Here is a 24,287-nt window from a genome sequence, read left to right as displayed (position 1 = left end):
CCTGTTCCCTGAAATCATGTCCTAAGAGAGACCAGCCCAGCTCAGGGGTGAGTGCAAGAGACTTTCCCTGCTCCTCACACAGTCACCATGTGCTGAGCCTCCCTTGTGGATGCAGCCCTATGTCCAAAATCAGCTGTTAGAAGCCCAGCTGCTCCCATTTCCAGCCACACCCTGTGTGCTGTGCCTCAGCAACTTCCCAGCACCTGGTGCAGGAGTGTCCCCATGTCCCCGTCTACAGGGTGGGGGCTGATTGGAAGAGGGAAACTGGAGCAGGACTTGAACCTAGACCCCCATCCTGTAATCCCTGCAGGCTGCTCCCTCAACATCCTGTGGAAAAGCCTCCCAGCACCCCCACTGTGACAGGAATGGGCCACAGAGGGATTGGGGAGCAGCTCCCCTGAGTTCTGAAAAGGGGATGATGCTCACCTACACCCAGTGCTCACCCACTACTCAACAAAGCCAGGCCTCATGTGCCCCAGAGACCCCTCCTGTCCCCCGGGGAGGGTGAAAGGGGACAACCCTGCTGGGTGCAGAAAGGGTCTCAGCAACACATTTCACTGGACTGGGTGACGAAACGGGAAGGGCAGGATTTGCTGACTGTCCCACCCTCTGTGTCAATAGGAGGCCAGCCCTTAAAGCACCATGAAGCCTCCAGGGGACATTTCCCCAGCAGGCCAGTCTCAGAAGGAAGGAGGGTCCAGAGCCAGCACCATGACAGAGCTGGAGACAGCCATGGGCCTCATCATCGACGTCTTCGCCCGGTACTCAGGCGGCGAGGGCCGCAGTCAGACCCTGACCAAGGGGGAGCTGAAGCAGCTCATGGAGAAGGAGCTCCCCGGCTTCCTGCAGGTGCGGCCAGGTCCAAGGGTGGCACAGGTCCAAGTGGTGGGCATGGCAGGCAGAAGGGACAGGAGCAACCGACTGAGCCAGCCGGGCAGGTCCAAACAGACCCAGATGCAGGCAAGGAATGACCTGAAGCCCCTGCCGGGGACACTGGGCATCTGGGCGGGGAGTGGGTGCCCAGGCAGATCCTTGAGACGTGGAGCTGAGTCCCTACAGTGTTGTGATCAGGATTCTTCCCCTGAGGGGCCTGGGGGGAGGGTGGCAATCCTGGGCAGGGGTGGGGGCGAGCATGGAAGGCAGGGCAGCTCCTGAGGTTGTTTGCGGGCCCCTCAGCTCTCCCTCTCCAAGGCTGCTGACCACAGACATCCCTGCTCCTCCCCCTTCTCCTCCTCCTCTTGCCCACCAGCCTTCCTCCTGTGCCCAGGTCCCTTATTACCTGGTAGGACCCACAGGAGTAAGACAGAAAACCCATCCTGGATCCTCTGAGCTCGCTGCATCAGGCAGAAGCCATGGGGCCTGAAGCTCCCAGGAAGCCCCCAGGGCCCCAGGACCAGCGCCTGGGCAGCTTCTGATGGGTCTAAAAAGGGCCCCTCTCCCACTCCCTGAGCCCACCATTCTGCCGTTCTGCTCTCTGAGGGGTCTTCGCTACCACAGCAGGTTGAAAGGGAAGCTAAACTGTCCAGTCCAAAGCATGACTGGACACACCAAGCTCCTGGTACCCAGGTCTCTACTTTCTAGATGTGAGTGAAATGGATATATATATTTTTTTAGTTGTGAGTGGACACAATGCTTTTAGTTTACTCATTTTTATGTGGTGCTGAGTGCCTCCCATGTGCCAGGTGAGCTCTCCACCACTGAGCTACAGCCCCAGCCCCAAGTCAAATGTATTTTTAAAATAAGCTTCACCTGTCTTCCTCTACTATGTGTTTGAGGCAGGAGTGAATACGGAAGGGAGGTGGAGCCCCCTCTCCTGTCTACCCCGCAAACACTGCTGTGAGCGGATCTTGATCCTGTGCAGCTTCCTGTCTTCTTGGACTGAATGTGACCATGTAAATCCTCAGACTCTGATGGTCACTAAAAGTGCCCACCCCCCCGCAGGCTGGGAACTTATGTGTGGCGTGTGGGTTGTTTTATCATCAAAGTTTGAGATTTTAGTTTGTGGGGCTTTTGATCTCACAGGGTCGGGAGGGGCAGGTGCCCAGGGAACACACTTTGAGAACTAGTGCCTAAGCCGGGGATTCTCCACCTGGGTTAGGTCAGAACCAGGGAGGGGACTTGGAAAAGCAGGGCCCTGGCCCTTGGACAAGCCTGGCTCTGTGCCTTGCTAGCCCTCCCTCCAAATGGTCCTGGAGGTGAGGAAGTTGGAGAACAATGTCCATCTGAGGGCAGGGACCGTGCTGGCCTTGTGGTCCTGTTTCTTCGATACCCAGCCCAGGGCCTGGCTCAGTCAGAGCTTCTCATGCAAGAATTAGAGTGAGTACTAGGTGACTGTTGGCCACAACCTTGGGGAATGTCCCTAGGAATGGCTGCAAGCTATGCCAGGGTGGACATGTGGGCACTCTTTTGCCATCTAATCCCCTGATTTTTGCTGTGCTGTCCTGACCACCTCCAGGCACAGCTGTGCCACACCCAGAGGACATAGGTGTTGCTTTCTTGGACACACAGAATTCTAGTTCCTGGCTGGCTTGAGCGCCCCCTGCTGCTGCTGTGCAGACCTACACCTGGTGGAGCTTGGTCCCTTGGGGAGGACACCACCTCTGCCCTGTCACATGAGTCAAGGCAGCTTGGCCCTCTCAATGACCTGGGGCCATGGGTCGTGAGCCACAAATGCTCAGGACCAGCAGACAAAGAGCAGGGCTTCTGTGCTCCCTCCACACCTGGGTCTCAGACCTTCTCTGTGTGACACCGGGCAAGTCCCAGGGGCCCTCTGGGCCTCACCGTCGTCATCTGTGGCTCCAGTGGCACTTGTTCCTGCCCGGGCTTGTAAGAACTGAGGGTCTGTGTAAAGCATGCTCAGTACTGGCATGAGGCGACCGAGCACTGAGGGAATTCATTTCCCGGGGGTGATCGCCATTTAAAAACCCACTGTAAATCCAGTTGTTCCCCTTGAAGAACTTACAATACAGCGTCCTCCCAGGGGGTACAATGCAATCCCCGCTTGACCTAAAACATGACAGGTCAGCTCGTCATACAGCCCAGAGCAGCTCACGACCCCTCAGAGCCTGTGTGTCCTTTCCAGGGACCCAGCGTCTGTTCCACACAGCTGGGCCTGGCACTGAGCCTTGTGACAGCATGTGTGGCACACATGCAGGTGGCCCCCATCCCGTGGCCCTGGCTGAGGCCGAGGCCCTGCTCAGCACCTGCATCACTGACTCTGGGCCTCTCTCCTCCAGAGCGGAAGGGACAAGGATGCTGTGGGCAGACTGCTCAAGGACCTCGATGCCAACGGAGATGCCGAGGTGGACTTCAATGAGTTCATGGTGTTTGTAGCCGCACTCACGTCTGCCTGTCACAAGTACTTTGCACAGACAGCATCCAAGTGATGCCCTGCACTGGCAGGACCTGGGAGGAGTCCCTGGCTCCCAGCCCCTGTTGGCAATTACTTCCTTGGGCTGAGCCAAAGTCCCCTAATTAATAAATGCTGGTGAATGATCCTGCTCTCAAAGTGGTGATCTCCTTTAGACCCCAGACTCCTCCCCCACAAACACCGATTCCCACTGGTATCCGCCTGACATACCAAGAGCCATCTGGCTGTAACCTGGCACACACCCCAACCCTGAGGCATAAACAAAGTTGTTCAGATGGTCGGTTGAGCACAGTGTGCTGGCCACTGACGCTGGACTGCTTTTTTAGCTGACACAGGACATGTGCATAGTTAAAGGCCAGGCAGCTAGACCATGGCCACCTCTGTCCCTCTTACACTTAAACCCTTTCTCCACCTCATGGTGTGGGGTCTCCATCCTGCGGCCACCCAAGACACACTTCTGTCCATAAGTCCCCAATAAATTGCCCCTGTGTGATCCTGGATCTGTCTGGCTTTTCTGCCTTTTGGCTCCATCCCACTTTGGCAGCCAGTTCTCAAACTGGACCAGGATTTTCTGGAACATTCACTATGTAATGCAACATTTAATGTCTCACTGCCAGCCTGGTAGTCGGACAGAGATGAAAAGCACAGGTCGGTTGGTAACAGTCCGTCCCCAGTCCACTCCCTGGGGTGTACTCTGAACCAGCCCGTGGCCGAGGCCCAGTGCCCACCCTAGAGAATCTGTGGGCACAGCGAGGGCCACCCTGTAGTGAGCATGCATCCAGCCAGCCAGCCACCTGTTAAGTCATTCCATTCCTGAGCCTTTCCTGGGGTGCTCAGTGAGCCAGGCTCCCCGTCCCTCCAAACACCATGTTTTCAAGTAGCACAAATTTCTTAGTTGTTTTGAGGTGATGGGAATTGAACCCAGGGGTGCTCGTCCATTGAGCTACTCTTCTAGCCCTTTATATTTTTTATTTTGAGACCGTGTCTCCCTAAGTTGCCCAGGTCAGTCCTGAGCTTAGCATCCCCCTGCCTCAAGCTGCTGGGCTCTGGGTTGCAGGCTGCACCGCTGGGCCTGGCCAAGGAACACCTCTAATGGTATCAGAGTATTTTTGCTATGAAGAGCATAAACCCAGTGACAGAGAAGAAATGAATACAAGTACGGATGAGTCACCGTGAGTAAGTGCTCCTGTCACCCGAGCTCATGGCTTTGTGCCACCGTCTTCAGGAGAGGACCAAAGTGACTCAGGGCAGATCGCAGGTATGAGGTTGTTATCTGGTCTGTTTCTAGGACTCAACCAGTCCTGCAGCCCTTCCTATGTGTGAGGGGTCTTCCTGCCGTTGGGCGAAGGCTTCTCCACCAGTTGCTCTTGCTACTGCTGTGGTTTCTTCAGACTGTGACACAAGGTGAATCCTCGGGGCATATTTAATTAACACATGTGCTCAGGCGTATGTGAATCACGGTTTCCCACGTTACTCAGTGGGTTGTAGTCTGCCACGATCACTATAGTGACTCTCAAATTGTCCCTGACATGACCGGTGGAGCCTACTTAGGCCGGCTTCTGTCCTTCCAACATGTCCCCAATATTCTCTGTAGGGCCTTGCTTGCTGTCACATCAAGATGTCGGGATATTGGGGCTGGCGATGTGGCTCAAGTGGTAGCGCGCTCGCCTTGCATGCGTGCGGCCTGGGTTCGATTCTCAGCACCAAGTACAAAGATGTTGTGTCCGCCGATAACTAAAAAATAAATATTAAATATCTCTCTCTCTCTCTCTCTCTCTCTCTCTCTCTCTCTCTCTCCCCCCCCCTCTCTCTCTCTCCTCTCTCACTCTCTCTTTAAAAAAAAATAAAAATAAAAAATAAATAAATAAAATAAAAGCCATGTAACTCACTGCCTTAATGCTTCTAGGTCCTTGCCAGTATATCTTATAAAAAAAAAAAAAAAAAAAAGATGTCGGGATACATCTTGATCTTTCCTTGCCTGTCTCTGAAGTTGGCCATTTCTCCACGCAGCCCTGGCTCCTTTTAGTGCTACCTAAAAACTAGGACCTGAGAGGGAGGTGAGTGTGTCACTGCTGAGGTGTCCCTGCTCCCAGCCCTCCCAATGGACAGACCCAGGGAATATTTGCAGGTGTGCCTGGAAGTTCATACAGATGCATACCCACCATCTGCATCTATCCTGTGTCCATCTGATACCGCAGATGCGGACCTTACCTTCAAAGCCACAGGGCACCCTAGTGTCCCTTCGCCCTGCTCAGTCTGAGCCCCACACTGCTCCCTGCAAAAACACCCTCCTAGCCTCTCAGGAGAGTCACCTCAAAGGCTGGCCTCCTCCCTGCTCAGGCTGCCCTGAGTTGTCCCCTGTGGATCCTCTCCCCACCTCACTTGGGCTGACTGCCTGGAATACTCCCGGGGACTCCTTCCCCACTCAGCAGGGGCTGACTCCCATCCCCTGTCCTGCCCTACACGAGTCCTCCTCACACTGGACTGTGCACACTGGGGACACCCTCCCCAGCCTGCTCAGAGGGCTGACCCTGCGGGCCGGGGGCTCTGGGCCCTGGGCTGGGCACCAGAACACCGACGTCACGTGAGGATGTTGCACAGCCTAGCCTCGCTATCCATGAATCTGTTTGTAAGTTCACCTACCTCTTATAGTTTATTGTAACCCAAGTGGGTGCTCATGGTGAACCCCTGGTCACTTGCAGACATTGCAAGCAGCAGAGCTGTGTCATGTGACACACACACTCCCCATTGAGGCCCAATAGCCTGCTCTGCCTTCCCACCCAACTCCTGGGCTGTGAGTGCACCTGGGCCAGGGTCTACTCAGGGCCTTGGTTTGGGTTTTGGTCTTTGCCTCTTTGTGCTTTTGTGCATTTTTGTTTAAAATGTCTCCCGGCTCTGCCACTGCTCAGGCGCTGGCTGCTGTCCCTAAGCACAGGAGTCTACGGACCCACCTTATGGAGAAAGCATGGCAGATGAGCTCTGCAGAGGAGGCAAGAGCGGATGTGCTGTGAGCCTCGAGTGCAGTACTAACTCAGTAGCACCTGGTAAACGAGGTGCCTTTAAACAGAAACACGCACAAGGCACGGGTACAGAATGGCCAGTCTGTAGGTGCGCGGCTGGAGGCTGGTAGTGCCCACTCCAGTTTCCCCAGGGACAGTGACTCGACATTTGCTAACGCAGCGTTCATGGTGACTTGGAATAACTAGTACAGATGACGAGAACCAACTACACACATTTCCTCAATTGCAACCACCTGGCAAAATGCAAGCCCCAATGTATGCTGGACCCACTTTCTCTGCACCTTCGCCCAGGAAGCTGAGTAGCCCCAGGGTTACAGAGAGACAGCCCAGGCCGGGTTGAGACAGGTGGCGTGGCTGTAGCAGGTGTTGGAGGGAGTTCACAGGAGGTGGAGGAGGGTGAGTGAGCAGAGAGGAAGGCAGGACAGGCAGAGGATGGACGCTGAGGGAACCACAGAGGAGGCCAATTTCAGGCAGTGACAGGAAAACCAGGACACAGCTCTGGGAGGGGCAGAAGTGCTTGAGGACACGTGGAGTCCACGTGCTGAGTGACTGAGTCAGCATCCTCAGCCCCTGTGGCCTATCCTTAGTACCATGCCTCTCCAGCACTTAGGAGGAAGTTCCAGAAAGCAAACCGTGTGGACTGCCTGTGCTCCGTCTCTCAGTACAGACCAGTGCTTGGTATACAGTAGGAGCTAAGTATTGGTAAAGAAAACATCTAAGACAAAAGGAATTTTTAAGTGTTCCAAGGCCAGGTACAGCGGCACATGCCCTTACCCAGCAACTCTGCACATAGAGGCAGGAGAAGCACAAGTCTGAGGTCACCTGGGCAACTTAACTACAGTAACTTAGCAAGAGACCCTGTCTCAAAATAAAAAATAAAAAGGGTTGGGGTATAGCTCAGTGATAGAGCGCCCCTGGGTTCGGTCCCCAGGACTGCAAAAAATTTGTTTCAAGCAGAGAAGGGCTGCACAGATGAGCTAGATGATTCTCTAGCTCATCTGTCAAGGACAGGACTGAAGTAAAATGAAAGTTGCGAGGCCAGTTTGGAGACTGTCACTAACAGCTGTGGCTTGGAATAGCTGGAGGGAGGCAGATGAGTCAGGGTGGAATCAACATGCTTTGGTGATGGCCGGGCTGGGGAGGGGAATGCCGAGGAGAAGGGCAGTGTAGGGAGTAACACTGAAGCTTCCTCCAGAGCAGCTGGGGAAATCCAAGCTCCTAGTTGACTGCTGCTTACAGACCACTGACATATAATCGGCTATAGGAGACTATAAGTAGGAAACACAAGCGATGTGTCTCTAGGCTACATAATTATCATAAGTATGTCAGAAGACAACTGGCCTGTCACTGCAATACTCCTAAGAGCCAAGGGTCAAAATGATATGAGACTATTTTAGTACCCTGGAGTACTAAGAAGCAAAACACAACCCTAAGACATCCCTATGGTTGATTAATCAAGGGGGAACTGTATGCACACTCATAGGTGTACACAGCACACACATACTATGGACTCACACATGCATTCATGTTTATATATTCAGTTTTATTTTTTAGTCCCCAAAGCATGTTTCTTGTTTTGGTGCTGGGGATCAAAACAGGGCCTAAAACAGGTCAAGCACACGCTTTTCCACTGAGCCACCGCTTCCAGAGAGCATATTTTTAAATCAGTGAATAGTGAACCAAGGTCTATGACAACCCTGAGAAGCTCCCTCAGCCAGGTCCTGCAGGAAGAGGACCCAGGGCCTCTGACTGTGATGTGCATCAGTGTGAGGTCACCTTGGTGGTTGTAAGCCATTAAGACTGGGGTGAATTGGTACAGGGCTTTGGTGGATGCACACCAAAAGTCTTGGCCCCACAAAGGCTGAGCTGGTCTTTTCTCCACTGACCTGTTGGGCATTGAATTGCCCCTGCTCCTCTGCCTTCGCCTGCTCACCCCACAAGCTCATGTAGTCACCACTGCTTTGCTCATCAGTCTCATGGCTCCCAACAGTCCTCGCTGCCAGTGAAGAGTGGGGAAGGTGGCCAGAGCCAGGAACAGCCTCACCTAGTGTGATTTTGTTCCATGCTTGGGCACTTGATTTTACTTACATTTTTTTTTTTTTTTACCACAACCACTTGTAACTTATTACACTGCTATTCCTAGGTGGGGCTGTTATTATTGCAGTACTGGGGTGGAACTCAGGACCTGAACTTGCTAAGCCAAGTGCTTGACCTCTGAGCTACATATCATATATCTAAGCTTGTTATTATTTTACATTTGTTTTTATGAAATTGCGATTGGCAGAATGCCTGTTTGCAGGTCTGAATGTGCCCACACTACAGGGTGAAGAGCCCTCAGAGCACAGGCTCGGCAGGTCACCACCTCTGTGGCGCAGGCCTCTCAGGCCCATATGCCTCTCGCCCCGCCTCCCATCACCTCACTCCAGGCTCCAAGGGTTCCAGCTCAGCAGCAGTCTCCCCAGAGCCAGCGCCCTGAGGTTTTGCCCCTGCTCCGTTCTTCCAGTTGGACTTGGCATTCGAGGCAATCCAGTCACTTGCTGACACTCTCCCAGGTTCTCCATGAGGGCTCCCAGGGCTCTGCCAGGCATACTACGCTATCACTTGTGTTTCACTTTCTGCCCCACACCTTTGCCCAACCATTACCCTTGTATTCCTAGTACCCTGGACAGGATATGTGGCCCATCAGGGTCCCGGGTCAACACTCAGCAGCTGCCAAAAGGCAGGGGCTCAGGCCAGAGGAGGACCTGAACAACTATGTGTTCTGCCCTGCCCCATGGCGCCTTCCAGGAACCATCCTCCCTCACAGTACAGGCTTATGGGAAGCCTCAGACCCACCAACGGTTCCCTCCACTGGAGGGTGAGGACACTCAAAAAAGACCATCCACATAAAAACCAAAAAAGCTTATGATTCTTTTATTAACAGGGGTTTTGGTCATTTGAACCAAAAAAATATATATTTAAGGGGGTCTTTGTTTTGCAAGGCAATCAAACACTTAGTGCACGTATGGTTTCTGACCTCAAACATCTGTTGGGTCTACTACCCTGATGACTGGAAGAGACCTCTTCCTTCCTCCAGTCCTTGTAGATTGTCCCTGATGCTCTTCTCTGAAGTCCCTGCAACATGGGAGGGTATTCCAACACTGACATGTACCACACAGCTCTTTCTTCAACTGTTATCACATGGTGTTACGAGGTTGTCAAAATAAATTAGCCCGGCGGGTTACACACTGTACATCAAACACAGTGTGTACACAAAATACAACCTCCTCCGTTGTCTCACATAAGAACTGAAGTTCCAAACTATATGCAAAGTCATCTTCCACCTCTACCTTCTTCTGGATCTGCCTGGCTTCCTGTAGCGGTCTTAACCATACATCCTTCATCATCGGCAACCAGGTAGTGCAGTGCCTTCCCCAGGATCTCCAATACCAGAAGATCCTGACCCCAAGTCTTCACAAGCTCCAGAAAACAATCAGGTCACAAGACAACAGCAAAAAAACAGGTCATGCCCACCATTTCCAAAACACAGCAAAGTAACAAGAATTAAGTATGACCACTGAAACAGCTTTTGATTTAAGCCCCATTTCTCCTAGGAGAATATTTCTCCAACAGAAGTTCTTTTCAGAACCAAATATATTTGACCCATATCAATGTTACCATAAAAAAGACTGTTACAAGAGGGTAGAAGAGATACAAAAACAAAGCAGAAAACGTCGAGCTGGTTCAGTTCCCTCGGGGGGTCCGTCCATCCTTGCCAGTTGAGCAGAGTCCATCAGCTATGAACCTAAAGCACAAACGGGAGAGACTTACCATCAAGACACTGTTTCCCACATCCCAAGGTTAAAACCCACAGGGATTGTCACCGCCCTCACAGGGTCCTCGGACTCACCTGCCTTCTAGGGAAACCTGGGAAGGTCTGGTAACCCCAGCACCCTCTGGCTCTAGCCCTCCCTTTCCCGTTCCCGCATCCTTCCCTTGCCCCACAGCCGGGATCTGTCCGGTTTCCTGTCAATTTCCTTAGCGCCTGGGCAGATCCACCTGCGGTGCGCTACCAGAACTGGCTTTTATGCCCCACCCACCGGCCTGTAGAGGCAGAAGGATCGCAAGTTCGAGGCCGGCCCAGCGGTGGAGCACGGGCCCAGCACGTGGGCTGGAGCCGCAGCACAGAGGAAAAGCAGTGAGAAAGAGTCAGCCTTCGTGTTTCTCAGAACCCCGAGAGTCTGTCGTCTCTAACGCCCAGGGCACGAGGCGCTAGAGGGCGCGCAGCGGCGCCAACACGACGGCACGCGTCCTCGGGCCCGCCCGGTCCCCGAAGCCCGACTCCCGCCCGCCCGCTCACCGCCGTCACGCCGACTCGCCCTTCTCTATCCGCCGCACCAGCGCCACCAGCATCTCTGCCATCTTGGCCAGCTCCTTGGCCTTCTCCTCCGCCTTCTCGCAGCGCGGGGCCGCCCGGGGCGCCGTGCCGCCGTCCGCGCCCTGCAGGTGGTTCAGCGCGCTCTCCTCCGAGGCCTCCACCTGCGTCTTGATCTGGATGAGCATATTGTCCATCTCCCACAGCTTGCCGCGGTTGCGCGCGTGCGCCCGGCCGCGCTCGCGGGTCAGCGCCGCGATGTCCTCGCGCATCTCGTTGATGACCGGCAGCAGGAACTGCTCGAAGTCCTCCTCGGGCTCCAGCACCTCCACCTCCTCGGGCTCGGCCAGCTCCACCACGTCCAGGGGCCGCATCTCGCGCTCGGGCTGCGGCGCCGCCAGGCAGCTTGCGGTCGCTCCCTGCTCTTAACCGTAGGCCTTCGGCCTCGGGACAGCCGCGGTAGGAAGCGCCGCGCACGCACTGAGCGGGAACAAAATGGACGTGTGGCCGCCAACCAGCACCACTCCCGCCCGGCCACGTTTGCGGCCCTTTCACGACAGAGCCGGGCTCCTTTACGGTCACGCTCCCTAAGCACGCGCACGTAAAGGAGCCGCGCCCGCGCGCCGCATCCCGCCCTGTCCCTTTCCCGCTCTGTCTTCTGTGAAAGAAGGTTGGGGCTCCATCCTGCAGCAGTCCCTTGCAGGCTTTTACTTTTCCCCCTTCTCCCCCTCTCTCCGTCCGCCCGCCCACGCAGGCTTAGGTTCATTTTTATTGATTCATTAACCCTCACAAACGTATGAAGTAGGTAGCAAACTAGCTAAAAGCCGTGCTTGAGTGACATGCAGTTATGTCCACAGTCCCTGCTTTTTACTATTGCACATGCCCACCTCGGGACACCCCTGGACTCAAAACCCAGGATGCCAACAGCCCTTCTTCCTGGCCTCCCCACTGCTCACTCTGGTTCCTGGCGCCCGGGATTGTGCTGGTCAGTTACCACTTCACCAAGGTGAAGGGCCCCTTCTGGTTTGGTTCTGTCCTCTGCCCTTGCTGGAGGCCTGGCATTGAGTAGGGACTTTGGGAATGCTTTGGAGAGAAAAGATTCTTCCCTAAAATTGAAGCACCTCTTCTGAACTGGAAGCTCCTATACTTACAAGATCCAAAAAAACTCCTTAAAGGCATGTTCTGGTCGTAGTCACCTGTATGTCCCCACTGCCCACCAGGCCTGAAAAACAGTGGGGTTCAGTCATTGATGCTTTAACATTCATTCGTTAAGCACCAACACATGTGGTTGTGAAATGGATGCAGTCTAATTCTAGGCATGTTCTCTCAGTGCCACCCTAGCAGTGATTTGGGCTGGGGAGGCATCTTGCGTGCACAAATGTCACAGACCAGAGATTGGTTTTCTCATCTGCTAAAGACCTGTGGTCCCACCCCAAGAATCTCAGTGGCAAGAGGTACCCATGAGGTGATGTGTATGCGTTAGGCAAACACCATAGCACTCGCAGGTGTTCATCAAAAAACTCCATTAACCTGCTTGTTAAATTTATTCCTAGATTTTGTTTCATTTTGCTTTTGAGGCTATTGTGAATAGGACTATTTTCCTGATTTCTTTCTTAGCATATTCATTGTTGTAGAATAGGAAAGCTATTCATTTTTTGTATGTTGATTTTGTAACCTGCTACTTTTGCTGAATTTATTAGCTCTAGCAGTCTTGGTGTGTGTGGGGGGGGGGGTTTTTTTTTTTAATCTTCTAAGTGTAGGATTATATAATCTGCTAATAGTGATAGTTTGACTTCTTCCTATCCTATTTTTGTCTTTTTTATTTCCTTTTCTTGCCTAATTGCTCTAGCTAGAATTTCTAGCACTACATTAAATAATAGTGGTGAGTGTGGACATCCTATTCTTGTTCCAGGTTTTAAAGGAAATGGTTTCAGTTTTTCCCCACTTACTGTGAGGTTGACTTTAATGAAAACTATAGAACATTGAAGAAGAAACAAGATGGAAAGATCTCTCATGTTCATGGATAGGCAGAATTAATGTTAAAATGGCCACACTATCAAAAGTAATATACAGATTCAGTGCACTCCCCATCAAAATACCAACAACATTCTTCAGAGCTATGGAAAAAAAAAAAACAGTCCTAAAGTTCATTATTGTCTTAGTCTGTTTTAATAAAACACCATAAATAACAGAAACTGCTGGGGCTGTATATCAGTGGTATAGCACCTGCCTATCATGCATAAGACCCTGGTTTGATACCCAGCACCACAAAAATAAATAACAGAAATTTATGTCTCACAGTTCAAAAGGCTCAGAATTCCAAGATCATAGCACCAACAGAATCAGTGTCTAGTGAAGGCCCATTTTCTGGTTCAAGCCCATTTTCTGCTTCCTATATGGTGGCTTCTTGCTGTGTCCTCACATGGTAAAAGGAGCAGAGGCATCTCTTGGCCTCTTTAATAAGGGCATTCATCATACTCAGGAGGGTTCTGCCCCCATGACCTAACTGCCTCCCTAAGACATAATCTCTTAATGTGGGGATTGGGATTTCAACATGAATTTCAGGGGACACAAATATTCAGACAACAGCATAGTCTCATTTGGTTTCATGTGATTTCAGCCCAGGATTGTCCAGGGGGGCACAGTGATCTCTGAGCTCAGCCAGTGTTGGAGAGGCCAAGTTCAAGATGGCTAGTGAGGCTGGTTTTCACTAGCATTTGCATGATGTCTTCAGCTCCTTGCTATGTGGGCTTCTCCATGGGATCGCAGTTGCTCATGAGTAGACAGCAGGTTTTCCCCAGAGCAAGTGATTAGAGAGAACGGGATGTCCTGCTGCTTTTTATGAACTGAAACAGAAATTCAGAGTCCCATTGAACCTGAGGACTACTTCTTCATGAAGGAAATAGGCCTGGGGGATACCAAGGAAGCTATGGGTGGAAACAACCCCTACCCCAGCCAGTCTGGCACAGACTAACTAAATTTGCAAATGTGTATTTCCTACTTTATGTCCCATTTTGCCACATCTTCTAAAAGTATTCCCCACCCTGAGAGCCTCTGAAGATGGAAATTTGAAATGAAAAAGTTTATTCTGACCTCCTTTAAAACTGTTTTTGAAGGTGGGCACAGTGGCGCACACCTGTAAATCCCAGTGGCTCGGGAGGCCAAGGCAGGTGGATCTAGAGTTCAAAGCCAGTCTCAGCAATGGCGAGGCACTAAGCAACTTGGTGAGACCCTGTCTCTAAATAAAATACCAAATAGGGCTGGGGATGTGGCTCAGTATTTGAGTGCCCCTGAGTTCAATCCCTGGTACCAAAAGTAAACAAAACAAAAACAAAAAAACCAAACAATTGGTTTTGAATAAAGCCTAGTTTTCCTACCAATTTGACTCCAAATATTTGTGGAGCAGTGAGCGGTGTAGCCTGTAATCTATCCTCTTCCCCCTGAGCATTAAGAGTACCAAATGGTAATATAATCTCCAAGTCACAAGTCATTGCTTCTACCCTTTCTACTAATTATGAGCAAATCACCATGCACAGTCCACAGTCCACGGAAGGAAGGAATACACAGGAACATGAATACAGGGGGTGGAGGTCACTGGGGATCCTCTGGAAGGCTGATCACACTTGCCCCCATCCAAGGTCCTCAAAAGTTAATTTTTAAAAACCCTCATAGTTTTGTGTATTACTATCCTACTGTAGCATCAGCTTCAAGTGTAGAATTTTGTCTTCCAAACTAGGCCAGGTGTGAATGAAGCTCCCTGGGCATAGTTCCTTAGGTCCAGCTCCTAGAGTTTTTCTTGATCTGTAGACCTTTGAAATGCTGTGCGCAGGTGTGGGAGAACACCACTATAGACATTCCTCCTCAAAAATGGGGGAAATAGGAGGCACAAAGAAGTCAGGAGTCCACAGGAATTCTGCAGTACTGTCTCAAGGTTTATAATGAAGACCCCATGCCCCTCAACTCCACCATCTGGGCTCTTAATTCGGCACTCTGGATCTTTCTTCTTTCTTTGTGAAAGGTAGCATGTGTTTGCCCACAAGCCATTCCTCATCTGCTTTTGAAGAAGTTTGAGAGGTCCAAAAGCCTTTCATTTTGTGCCATCTCTCTCCCTTTCCATTCATGCTGCAGCATTTGTGTTACTGTAATTATCTTTAAAACTTTGTAGATTGACTGTGAATTCAATTGGGGTTCATTCCATTAGACAAAAGCCCCACTTGCAAATCCCTTCAAGACAAAGCCATCTCTGAATTGGTTTTCTGCCCAAAGTGTTGAAGAGCAAGTTCTTAAGCTTTCTAGAGAAGCTATTGTTTGATAGATCCTATGAGGCACATCCTTCACCTCTTTAAAGAGCAAAAGTCTGACTTACAGTACTAGGAGGCACTGACTTTAGTGTTTCTGGGCTTTTTAAGAATTCATGCAATCACTTTATGGAGCAAGACTGTGGAGCCTAAGAGACCTCTCATCACTTCTTAGGATCACACTGGGAAGATTTCAGACATGTCTCCAAAGTAGCAGGCAGTATTTATTAGCAGGGATAAGAAAAGGGAATAGGGGAACAACTCTCAAGGGATAGAGTGGGAACTTTCAGAGAGAAAAGGGACAGAATGCCCCACACCACCATCCAGTTTTATTGGAGGTCCCAGGTCCACCTCTTGATCTGATTGACAAGTGGACTGCATTAGACTTTCAAGTCCCTATTGCACCCCATCTTATCGGATGGAGGGGCGATTTTACCAATATAATGACATCCTAAAGATCCAAGGCCACTCTGGGTCCCTTTGGCCCATGCTGACAGGTTCTAATTCAAACTTGTCACAGATTTTTATGGGAGGAGGCTTTGCTTTTAATTATCCTTTATCCTTGAGTTCTTGGTCTGTGTAAAGGCTACAAAAGTCCCCTGCCCCCAGGGTAGTTTGTGTTGGCAGGAAGAAAACTTTGGGGCCTGCACTTCTCCTGCAGATAACAGGTTGATTTCTGAGGAATGTAACATACCCCATTGACTAAGCCAGGCAGGGCTATAAGCAAATTGCTTTTTAAAAGAAAGCATGTAGGGTCAGGACAGTTGGCCCACTTTATGGAACTATCCCCTTAACCTCGTTTCCCACCACTCAGGTCTGCCTGTTACCCATCAATACCGGAGTCATCTTTAGGTCTTGCAGTACCTTGGATGTGATCTCTGCTTATGCACCATTTCCTAACCATTTGTGGCCTGAAGAACTTCCAGTCATTCCAAGTTGTTATGAGCACCCATCTTGCAAACAGAACTTTCTTTTGCTCATCTCTCTTATTTTACTTTTTGCTGCAAGAGGAAAGGAGGGGCAGGAGGAAGCCCGGATACAGAGGGAGGCTGCGGGGTGGGAGGGGTGTACAAAAGCATCGCGCGCGCACCGAGCCCACCCCTTCCCTGGGTTCTCACACCGTCTTTAGTTTGCGGTTGATTGGGGTTCTGAGCGTGAGCCACAGCGTGCGTGCGCGCACCCGTCCGAAGGCAGGAAGCAGGTAAATGCGCGCTCCTGGGGGACGGAAACAGTTACGTGCGTGGGTGGCGGAAGCAGAAAAAAGCATTTGCGCGGGCACGCCGGAGGTGTGGTGCGGGCGCGCGGACGTACGTGGGCGTGACGCGGCGTGCTGGCGCCGGAAGCGGGGCGCGCGTGCGGGCGAGCGGGTCCGGGAGCGCGGCGCGCGGGCGCCGGCAGCGGGCCATGGAGGTTCCCCCCGAGGGTGGAGGGCCCTCGCGGGAGGAGGAGGCCGAGCCGCAGGGCACCGCCTGGAGCGGGGACAGCGGTAACGTGTCCCAGAGCCACAGCAGCGCCTCGGGGCCGTGGGAGGACGAGGGTCCGGAGGACGGCGCTCCCGGCCGCGACCTGCCGCTCCTGCGCCGCGCCGCCGCGGGCTACGCCGCCTGCCTGCTGCCCGGGGCCGGGACGCGGCCCGAGGTGGAGGCCCTGGACGCCAGCCTCGAAGACCTGCTCACCAGAGTGGACGAGTTCGTGGGCATGCTGGACATGATCCGCGGAGACTCATCCCACGTGGTCAGCGAGGGCGTGCCTCGCATCTACGCGAAGGCCACGGAGATGCGGCGCATCTACAGCAAGATCGACAAGCTCGAGGCCTTCGTGCGGATGATCGGCTGCAGCGTGGCCAGGATGGAGGAGCAGGTCACCAGGGCCGAAGCCGAGCTGGGGGCCTTCCCCCGGGCCTTCCAGAAGCTCCTGCACACCATCAGTGTGCCCTCCTTCTTCACCAAGCCGGCCCACGCGAGGCCGCCGCGCGCCGCCTACGAGCCGCCTGTCCTGTTCCGCACTGAAGACCACTTCCCCTGCTGCCCCGACAGACCCCAGCTCTGAGTCCCGCGCCCCTGCGCAGGAGGACCCCAAGCGAGACACTTATCCCGAGTATTAAGTTAATTAAAGGGCCTACTCATAGGCGTTTAGGATGTGGAGCATGGAGTTTTGAAGTTTATTTTCTGCAAACAAATTCTCAGTATATTCATTATTCCACGTAGAAGTGCAGTTTTCCTGTGTCTTCCAGTTCTCATCTAGCTGCTTGGTGGGGGATGGGGAAGCAAAATGAATGAACTTAATCTGTGCACTGTGGCAAAACTGTTATTTTTACGGATTTTACTACTCAACTAACAGTATTACCTTTTCAAGATTTATATATTTATATGATCATAAGAAAAACTACTGAGCCAGTAAAGCTTTGTTATTAATTAATCCTAATAATGTCTCAGTTTTCTGTATGGCCTGCTTTTAGGGTAGGTGGCACATTAGCATTGCATTCAAGTTTCCATAGCATGGATTATAAACCACAGGAAAGTAGACAATTTCTGAGAAAATATATTGGGTTTTTTGCAACTAATTCTGAAGTCGCATTTCAAAAGTATGACATCTTAGTAAATTATTTGGTTTTGTTACAGTGCTGGGCATTGAACGCAGGATGTCCTGCATTGCTTTGCACTGTACAACTGAGCTACAATCCCTTTATGATTGTCAGTATAAGGCCTCAGTAAGTTGCCTTGGCTGTCCTTGAACTTGAAATCCTCCTGCTTCTGCCTCCTAAGTTACAGGCTAGTGCCACCACACCTAGCACAGTCTTGGTTTATCCATGACAAACCTGTGTATAGTTGCGGGTGTTTGATGTATGACTTTTTTGTTTGTTTCTTTGTGGTGCTGGGGATTGAACCCAGGGGCTTTGTGCATGCGAGGCAAGCACTCTACCAACAGCTGTATCCCCAGCCCTGTGTATAACTTAAGGAAAATTTTAAGTGTCATTGGAAAGGCTTTCTTCTGAAAAAGATTTCATGTTTCCCTTTTTATTTGAAAATAAGCATGTTGCTTGCAATTTTAACAGTGGGATAAAGAGCTGCCCATCCTGTTCCGCACTGAAATCAGTGGGAAGAACTAAGCTTAGCTGCTATTTCACAGCACTGTTATTTCTTTCCCCTTGCAATGGAGAGTTAAAGCATAGGTGTGAATGGATGGTATTAGGATTTTGTTCTTTTATCCTGTCAACAGGGAATGCTTGCAGATACAATAGGGTTCAATCTATATTTTAATGTCTTATAAATGGCCCTTTAGAGACCTCAAATAAGTATTCCCCTTAGGTGGTTTTTGTGTCATTTTGTTAGTACAGATCTTTGCAGTTGATGGAGTATGACATAGAAGGTCCCTGGAAGCTAAGGGCCAAGATGACATCAAATTTTCCATAAGTCATTTAGTTTCCAAAATAGTTAACAGGTGTTTACAGGATTTCTAAGTAGAGATTCATTCAGGGCCTTCCTGGATGGAGTGGGATTTGAAGCTGGTTTGTATAGATGTTAGATGAAGGTCATTAGCCTCAAGAATGGAGATTGGTAGAGCCAGGTGCACCCTGCCCTTGGCACCACTGCCATCAAGCCTCTTCCTGGCTCCCTGCTCTCCCAACTTCGGCCAGCTGGAGAGTCAAGAGGACTTCTGGATCCTGGAAAACCTGTTCTACCTATTCCTAAGTCAAACACAAGATGGGGCTGCAGGGGAAGGCCCAGTTGTCTTCCTAGGTGACCCCGTGGACATCTGCTGCTGGGGTCTGGAGCACCCCTGCTTTATAGAAGTATCAACAAGTGGGGATAAGGTCTAATTGCTCAGGTACCCCACCAATCATGCTGGGGTCAATTTCTTTGCTTGCAAGAGCACAATAACCTAAAAGTTTCTGGAGGGCAAAGGACATCCCTTCCATCAAGGGCAGTCTTTGGCATCCAGGAGTTGGTTTATGCACACAGGAAACACTGGGTACCAATGAGCTAGTGAGCACTCTGGCTTTCCCCCAAGCTAGGACTCTGAGGAATTGGAGTCTTGCACTGTTCAGAGTATAGAAACCAGGTCTACCTGCCCTGGCGCAGGGGTCAGCAAAGTTCACAGGGGCCACAGGGGAAGTGTTTTAGCATTGCTGGCCTTATGGTCGCACAGTTATTCCCTGACCCGCAATAGCCACAGGTATGTGAGCCAATGTCATGGCTGTGTGCCAATAAAAGTTCACTTACAAAACTGGGTATTGAAGCCCAGGAGACATACTGAGAAAAACTATGGGTGGTCTGAAATTTAAAGTTTTATTCTTGCTTGGCTAAACAGGCATCTGATGACAAGAAGAAAGTATCAATTCCTAAGGGTTTTTTGTTGCTGCTGAAAATGAGAAAAGTGAAAGACAGGCTCAGGATGCCAGAGAGGAAGTGCAGGCCACATGAGACCAAGTCACAAGCAGGTGAAGCCATACTCTCTGGACCTGAAGCTTCTCATGAGCTCACCCATGGCACTGTCTTCTGAGGACTCTGATTTACAGTGATCTGTTAACAAAGGTAACACTCAACCTACCCCAAAATGTGTCCCAGTGCACCCTGCTGCCCACCCCCCTTGCCACCCTGCCATCCCAGTGCCCTGCACATCCCAGGTGGCTCGGCAGCCTTGTGGATCCTCTCCTGCCTCCCTTGCTCTGCACATGGTGCACAGCAGCCAGGAGGCTTCTCCTCCTGAGCCAGCATTGGGGCCTGCCTGAAGCCTTCACTAGCTTCTCCTGAGGTTAGATTAAAACTCCAATTCTATTCTATGACCTGCTGGCCCCGCAGAACCCACTCCCGTCCCAAGCTGACCTCTCTCCTGTGCCTCACTCCCCTCTGATCTCTCTTGACCCTGGAAGACTCCTGATATGTCCCTGTCATAGCACTGACCACAATTGAGATTCGTGGCTGTGGCATTATTGCCCTAGCCTGCCTCATCTGCCACCAGCCATGAGAATTGGCATGACCCCTGGGTCATGCCAGGTGTGGCTGCATCCTCAGCCGCCAGCACCAAGCCTGGCACATGCAGCTGCTGCATAAGTGGCCAGAGACTGGCTGAGGGAAGGAATGACTAGAGAACAGGCCCCCGTCAGGAATGCCAGAGGGATACAAAGGCAAACAAAGAATCAACCAAGCAGATGTTTCCCAGGAAAGCAAGCTCTATAGGAGGGCCAAGGACTCAAAAGAAAAACAAGATGTGCTGCTTCTCCCAAGAGGAAGACAAGCTAGTAGGCGAGAAGGTCAGATGCTGTGTTAGTCCAAACCACAGTTCTGGGGCTGTGCTGGTTAAAGACTGCAGGCGAACTCGGGCTCCAAGAACGAAATAAGAGGCCTTAATCTTAACTACACCAGAAACTGTTGGTACGGCACTTGGATGCCTAGCTTCTAAATCTCCTAAGAAGACTTCTTTTATGTGCCAAGAAATTTAAAAACTATTGTGCGAAAAACATTTTCCAAAGTGACCTAAATCATTGGTCACATTAATGGAGAATGAGAGCACCTCCTTCAGGACCTTCATCATCCAAGGGGCGGGGCTATTTGTGGTTTGTGAGGCAGTGGTCCTGCACCCGCTGCAGGAGGGAGAGCTTGAATACAGGAAGCCTGTATAAATACAGGACTGGTTGCAGGACCCTGGTTGTGGTGTCTGCAGGTCAGCTCCTTCCCCACCAGGAGGCACTGCAGGAGCAGGTAAGGCCTGAAACCAGGGTGCAGACTCTGCCTTGGGAAACTCAATGGGTCATGGCACTGAAGATTGAGACACCCTGTCCCTCTTGAGTGCAGAGGGGGGCTACAGCCAAACTCCCAAGGCAGAGTTGGCTATTGCTTCTGCATGGGAGGTGGGAGGGGAGGAAGCCTGATGGTAGGGAGGCCAGGGTGCTAATGCAGGGGTGCCAGTTTGGTGGGGCTATAGACAGTGACCCTCCACTGACTGTCTCATCCCTCTTATCTGTCTCCAGAGGGAACATGACCATTTATCTCTCTATCTCTAAGGGCAGACAGAGAGAGGGCAAAGGTCCTTTGTGACACCTAGCAGCCTGTCTGCCACAGGGCAGGCCCTGACAATATATCTGTGGAAACAATGAAAGGGGACAAAGGGGACAAGGAGGTGGTTGATGGTGAGGCAGGCAGGCACCCAGAGCCTACAGGTTCACTTCATGCTGTGTCGGTCCCCCTGGACTGCGCGTCTGCCTCCAGCCTGCTTCCGCTGCATCCTTAGGTCCTCGCTGTGTCATGAACAGGGCCTCACTGGGCTGGGTGCCAGGTCAGCCTGGCAGTGTTAGCTGGGAGCACTCCATCCGCTGGCCTTCCCCGTGGCTGACATCTCCATGGCTTTCCTCCACCACATCGCATCTGTCAGGGTCTCCAGAGAAGGAGCACAGGAGAGGGGTATTCAGATGCCCGAGAGGGATTTATTAGGGGAGTTGGCTCACAGAAGTCCCCAGTAGGCCATCTGCAAGTTGGTGGTATAGTCATGTCCAAGTCCAAAGGCTTCAGAACCAGGGAAGCAGAAGGTGTAATTCCTGGCTCCAGTTCCAGGCCATAGTCCTGAGAAAGGGAGCAAGGAAACTGGTGTAAGTCCTGGAGTCCAAAGGCCAGGAGCCTGGAGTTTTGATGTCCAAGGGCAGGAGAAGAAGAGTCAGTCCTGGCTCTTGAAGAAGAGGCCACTTCACCCTCTGCAGTTGCTCATTCCTCCCTGGGCCAGCTGCCCAGTGCCTGCCCACACTGACCAGGGCTCTTCACCAGCTAGTCCTTGCAGACTCACATGCTAATCCCCAGAAACACTCAGAGACACCCCAAATAAGGCCCTGCCATTTTCCCCGGTGTTCTGCGTTTCTAGGTTCCTTCCTGAGCTCTGCTGGCCTTGAGCTGGCCCTCCCTCACCTCTGCTCCACCCTTTCACTCGCCTTCATTTCCTCCACATGGACATGCTGTTTCCCAGAGGGCTCCTCAGCCCAGGCACACCGTCTGTGATGCGCATGGCCATGCTTGCTGAGTCCCAGGCCAATTCTGTACCCCAGAGTGTCTCCCCATCACCTGTGTCATCAGTCCATGGGGACACTTTGTGAGAAAGAACCAGCATACGCAGTGAGAGGATGTCAGACTTTGCCTCAAGAGACCCAAGGGCACCTGGAGCCCATGGCAAGTTGCTTCTGGGATTTCCACAGCCCGGCAGAATTCTGTGTACCAATCTCTCCTGGCTTGCCTCCCTGGGCCTCTGTCTCCTCATCTACAAAATGAGCATGATCCAGGGAACTGGGTGAGGACGTAGGGGAAGGGTCTGGCCTGTGCTGGCACAGAGTAGGGCTCAGTAACATTGGCTCTTACTAGTGGGAACTTACTAACTTCCAGGGATGTTTACTGACCATTTATTACATGGCCAGGTACCACTGGACACTCTGGAGTCATTTTGTCCTCATGCAACCTTGGGAGGTGGATACTACTATTATCTCCATTTTACAGAGGAAGAACCTAAGGCCAAAGAGGCTAATAATTCACCCAAGACCCACAGTTGGAATGGCAGAGCTGGGATTTGAACCCAGACCATCTGGCTCCAAGCCCACCTGCCGCAGCCTCTGGGTGCTGCACAGCTGATTGGAGCAGAGCCTGGCCCCCAGATGGACTTCAGAATGTCAGTACTGACACTTGCCAGGAGGGGGCATTTGAGCTGTGGATTTCACACACACAGAAGGGAGAGGGAGGCTTCCTGGGGACCTGGTGTGGACAGGACCTCAGGGGGCCTAAGAGACCAGGGGAGCCTGGGCTGATGCACTGTGGCAACTGACACCAGCTGTTGTTGATGACAATTCCCGACACTTAGGCTCCATCCCATGGCTGGTGAGGGGAGGCTAGGAGGCTTGAGCACCCACAGACCCAGGTTAAAATCATCGTCTTTTGCCAGTTTCCTGATGTTTCCTAGCTGGGAACCATGGACAAGTCCCACCCAGCCCCACTGATCCTGGAGTGGGTGCAACTTTAGCTAAATGAGGTCAAGGGCATGTTGGATCTGGCACAAGGTCAACACAGGCTAGGTCCTGTGGGGGACGGCAGCAGGTGGACTGAGCTGGGCTAAATCTCTCTGGGGGAGGGTGAGTAACAGGGGGCAAGGAAGGTGACCCTGGTTTGCAGGCATGGAGCCTGGGACCCAGGTGGGACTTGGGAGTAGCTCCATGTGGGGTGGGAGACGGGAGAGCAGTTAAGGTCACCCAGGTCTCCAGTCTGGGCACTGGGAGAACACAGTTGCCAGTCACAGGTGGTGCACTGGGTTTGGAGGAGTCTTACTGGGGAGGCTGAGAGGTAGTTAAGCTTCCGGGCCTTTGGAAATGGTGTAGTGTTCACCCCTTCTCTCCTGAGCCTTCTGAGTCACCTGCAGGGACAGGATAATGCCCACCTTCCATCCACCATGGGTTTCTGCTTTCTTAAAGCACCCCCCTGTGGATGACTCGCAAACAGAAACATCAGAGCCAGTCAAAAAGCAAGCCCAAACTTCCCGTATGTAGAACCCAAAGGCACAACAGTGCTGTCAGGAGACAGGAAGTCCCCGAGCTTACGCTGCACTTCTGCACCATCTTATCCTGTCCAGCCAGGGCCACTCTTGGCCAGCTCCCAGCTTCCACCCACCCCACCAAGCAGCGATTGAGAAAACTGAGGCCAGAGATGTCCACAGGCACTCAAGGCCAACCCAAAGGCATGTCCGGCTCTCTGGAGCTCTCTCCATCACAGGGGTCCCTCAGCCGTCCTCGTGTAGTAGACTGCTAATATCTCTTCCCAGTGTTGGAATCAGCTGGGAACAAAAATACTCTCAGGAGCCTCAGGCCTCCAGCCTTTGAGACCGCTGAGGTCCAGAGAAACTAAACAAGCTGCCTACTTCTAGCAGCCTGTGGCGGAGGAGGACAGTGGGATCCAGCGGCAGGTGCCAGAGCCTGGTTCAGCCGACCCTGACCCTGAATACTGAAGTTTACCAGAGATATGGGAGGGGGAGGGGCTGCAGGCAGAGGGAAGAGTATAACACATGCGTGGATGCCTGTGCACACACACGCCAGCTGAGTAATTAGTTAACTCGTGATGATTCAGGATTCAGTTAAGCATGCTGAAATTTTAAACTTTTAAAGAAAGAAACCAACGGGCTGAGCACAGGATGACGGCGAGGCTCTGCAGCTGGCCTGGTTCTGGGTGCCTGGTTCTGCTGAAGGCTGACTTGCTTCAGGGCAGTGGCAACCTCTGCAGCCTGAA

At 51.9% G+C, this 24,287-nt stretch overlaps 3 protein-coding genes across 3 annotated transcripts; 2 read left to right on the top strand and 1 right to left on the bottom strand.

Annotated features, from left to right (window-relative positions):
- The first annotated feature begins 711 nt into the window (after positions 1-711).
- Positions 712-3,386, top strand: S100p (S100 calcium binding protein P). Its single transcript, XM_076865129.1, has 2 exons — positions 712-849; positions 3,237-3,386. The coding sequence occupies exons 1-2, from the start codon at positions 712-714 to the stop codon at positions 3,384-3,386; spliced, it is 288 nt and encodes a 95-aa protein (XP_076721244.1).
- A 5,890-nt stretch (positions 3,387-9,276) lies between these two features.
- On the bottom strand, positions 9,277-11,273 carry LOC143405943 (MORF4 family-associated protein 1-like). The gene is made up of 2 exons (XM_076864416.2): positions 10,730-11,273; positions 9,277-10,174 (listed from the first exon to the last, which is right to left on the bottom strand). Exon 1 carries the CDS (start codon positions 11,116-11,118, stop codon positions 10,735-10,737), a length of 384 nt encoding a protein of 127 aa, XP_076720531.1. The 5' UTR covers positions 11,119-11,273; the 3' UTR covers positions 9,277-10,174; positions 10,730-10,734.
- Positions 11,274-16,369: 5,096 nt separating this feature from the next.
- On the top strand, positions 16,370-17,460 carry Bloc1s4 (biogenesis of lysosomal organelles complex 1 subunit 4). The gene has a single exon (XM_076864780.2). The coding sequence runs from the start codon at positions 16,447-16,449 to the stop codon at positions 17,089-17,091; it is 645 nt and encodes a 214-aa protein (XP_076720895.2). The 5' UTR covers positions 16,370-16,446; the 3' UTR covers positions 17,092-17,460.
- The last annotated feature ends 6,827 nt before the right edge of the window (positions 17,461-24,287 follow it).

This window comes from Callospermophilus lateralis, chromosome 8, assembly GCF_048772815.1.
Source record: "Callospermophilus lateralis isolate mCalLat2 chromosome 8, mCalLat2.hap1, whole genome shotgun sequence".
Lineage (NCBI taxonomy): Eukaryota > Metazoa > Chordata > Mammalia > Rodentia > Sciuridae > Callospermophilus > Callospermophilus lateralis.
Note: the sequence above shows the minus strand (reverse complement) of the source record. Positions and strands in the feature narration are given on the sequence as shown.

What these genes read in the sequence shown, in the direction of transcription:
- LOC143405943 (XM_076864416.2), bottom strand. Translation starts at nt 11,118, where the DNA reads ATGCGGCCCCTGGACGTGGTGGAGCTGGCCGAGCCCGAGGAGGTGGAG.
- Bloc1s4 (XM_076864780.2), top strand. Translation starts at nt 16,447, where the DNA reads ATGGAGGTTCCCCCCGAGGGTGGAGGGCCCTCGCGGGAGGAGGAGGCC.
- S100p (XM_076865129.1), top strand. Translation starts at nt 712, where the DNA reads ATGACAGAGCTGGAGACAGCCATGGGCCTCATCATCGACGTCTTCGCC. An exon ending in AGCTCCCCGGCTTCCTGCAG is followed by an intron (nt 850 to 3,236) that starts GTGCGGCCAGGT and finishes TCTCTCCTCCAG; the next exon opens with AGCGGAAGGGACAAGGATGC.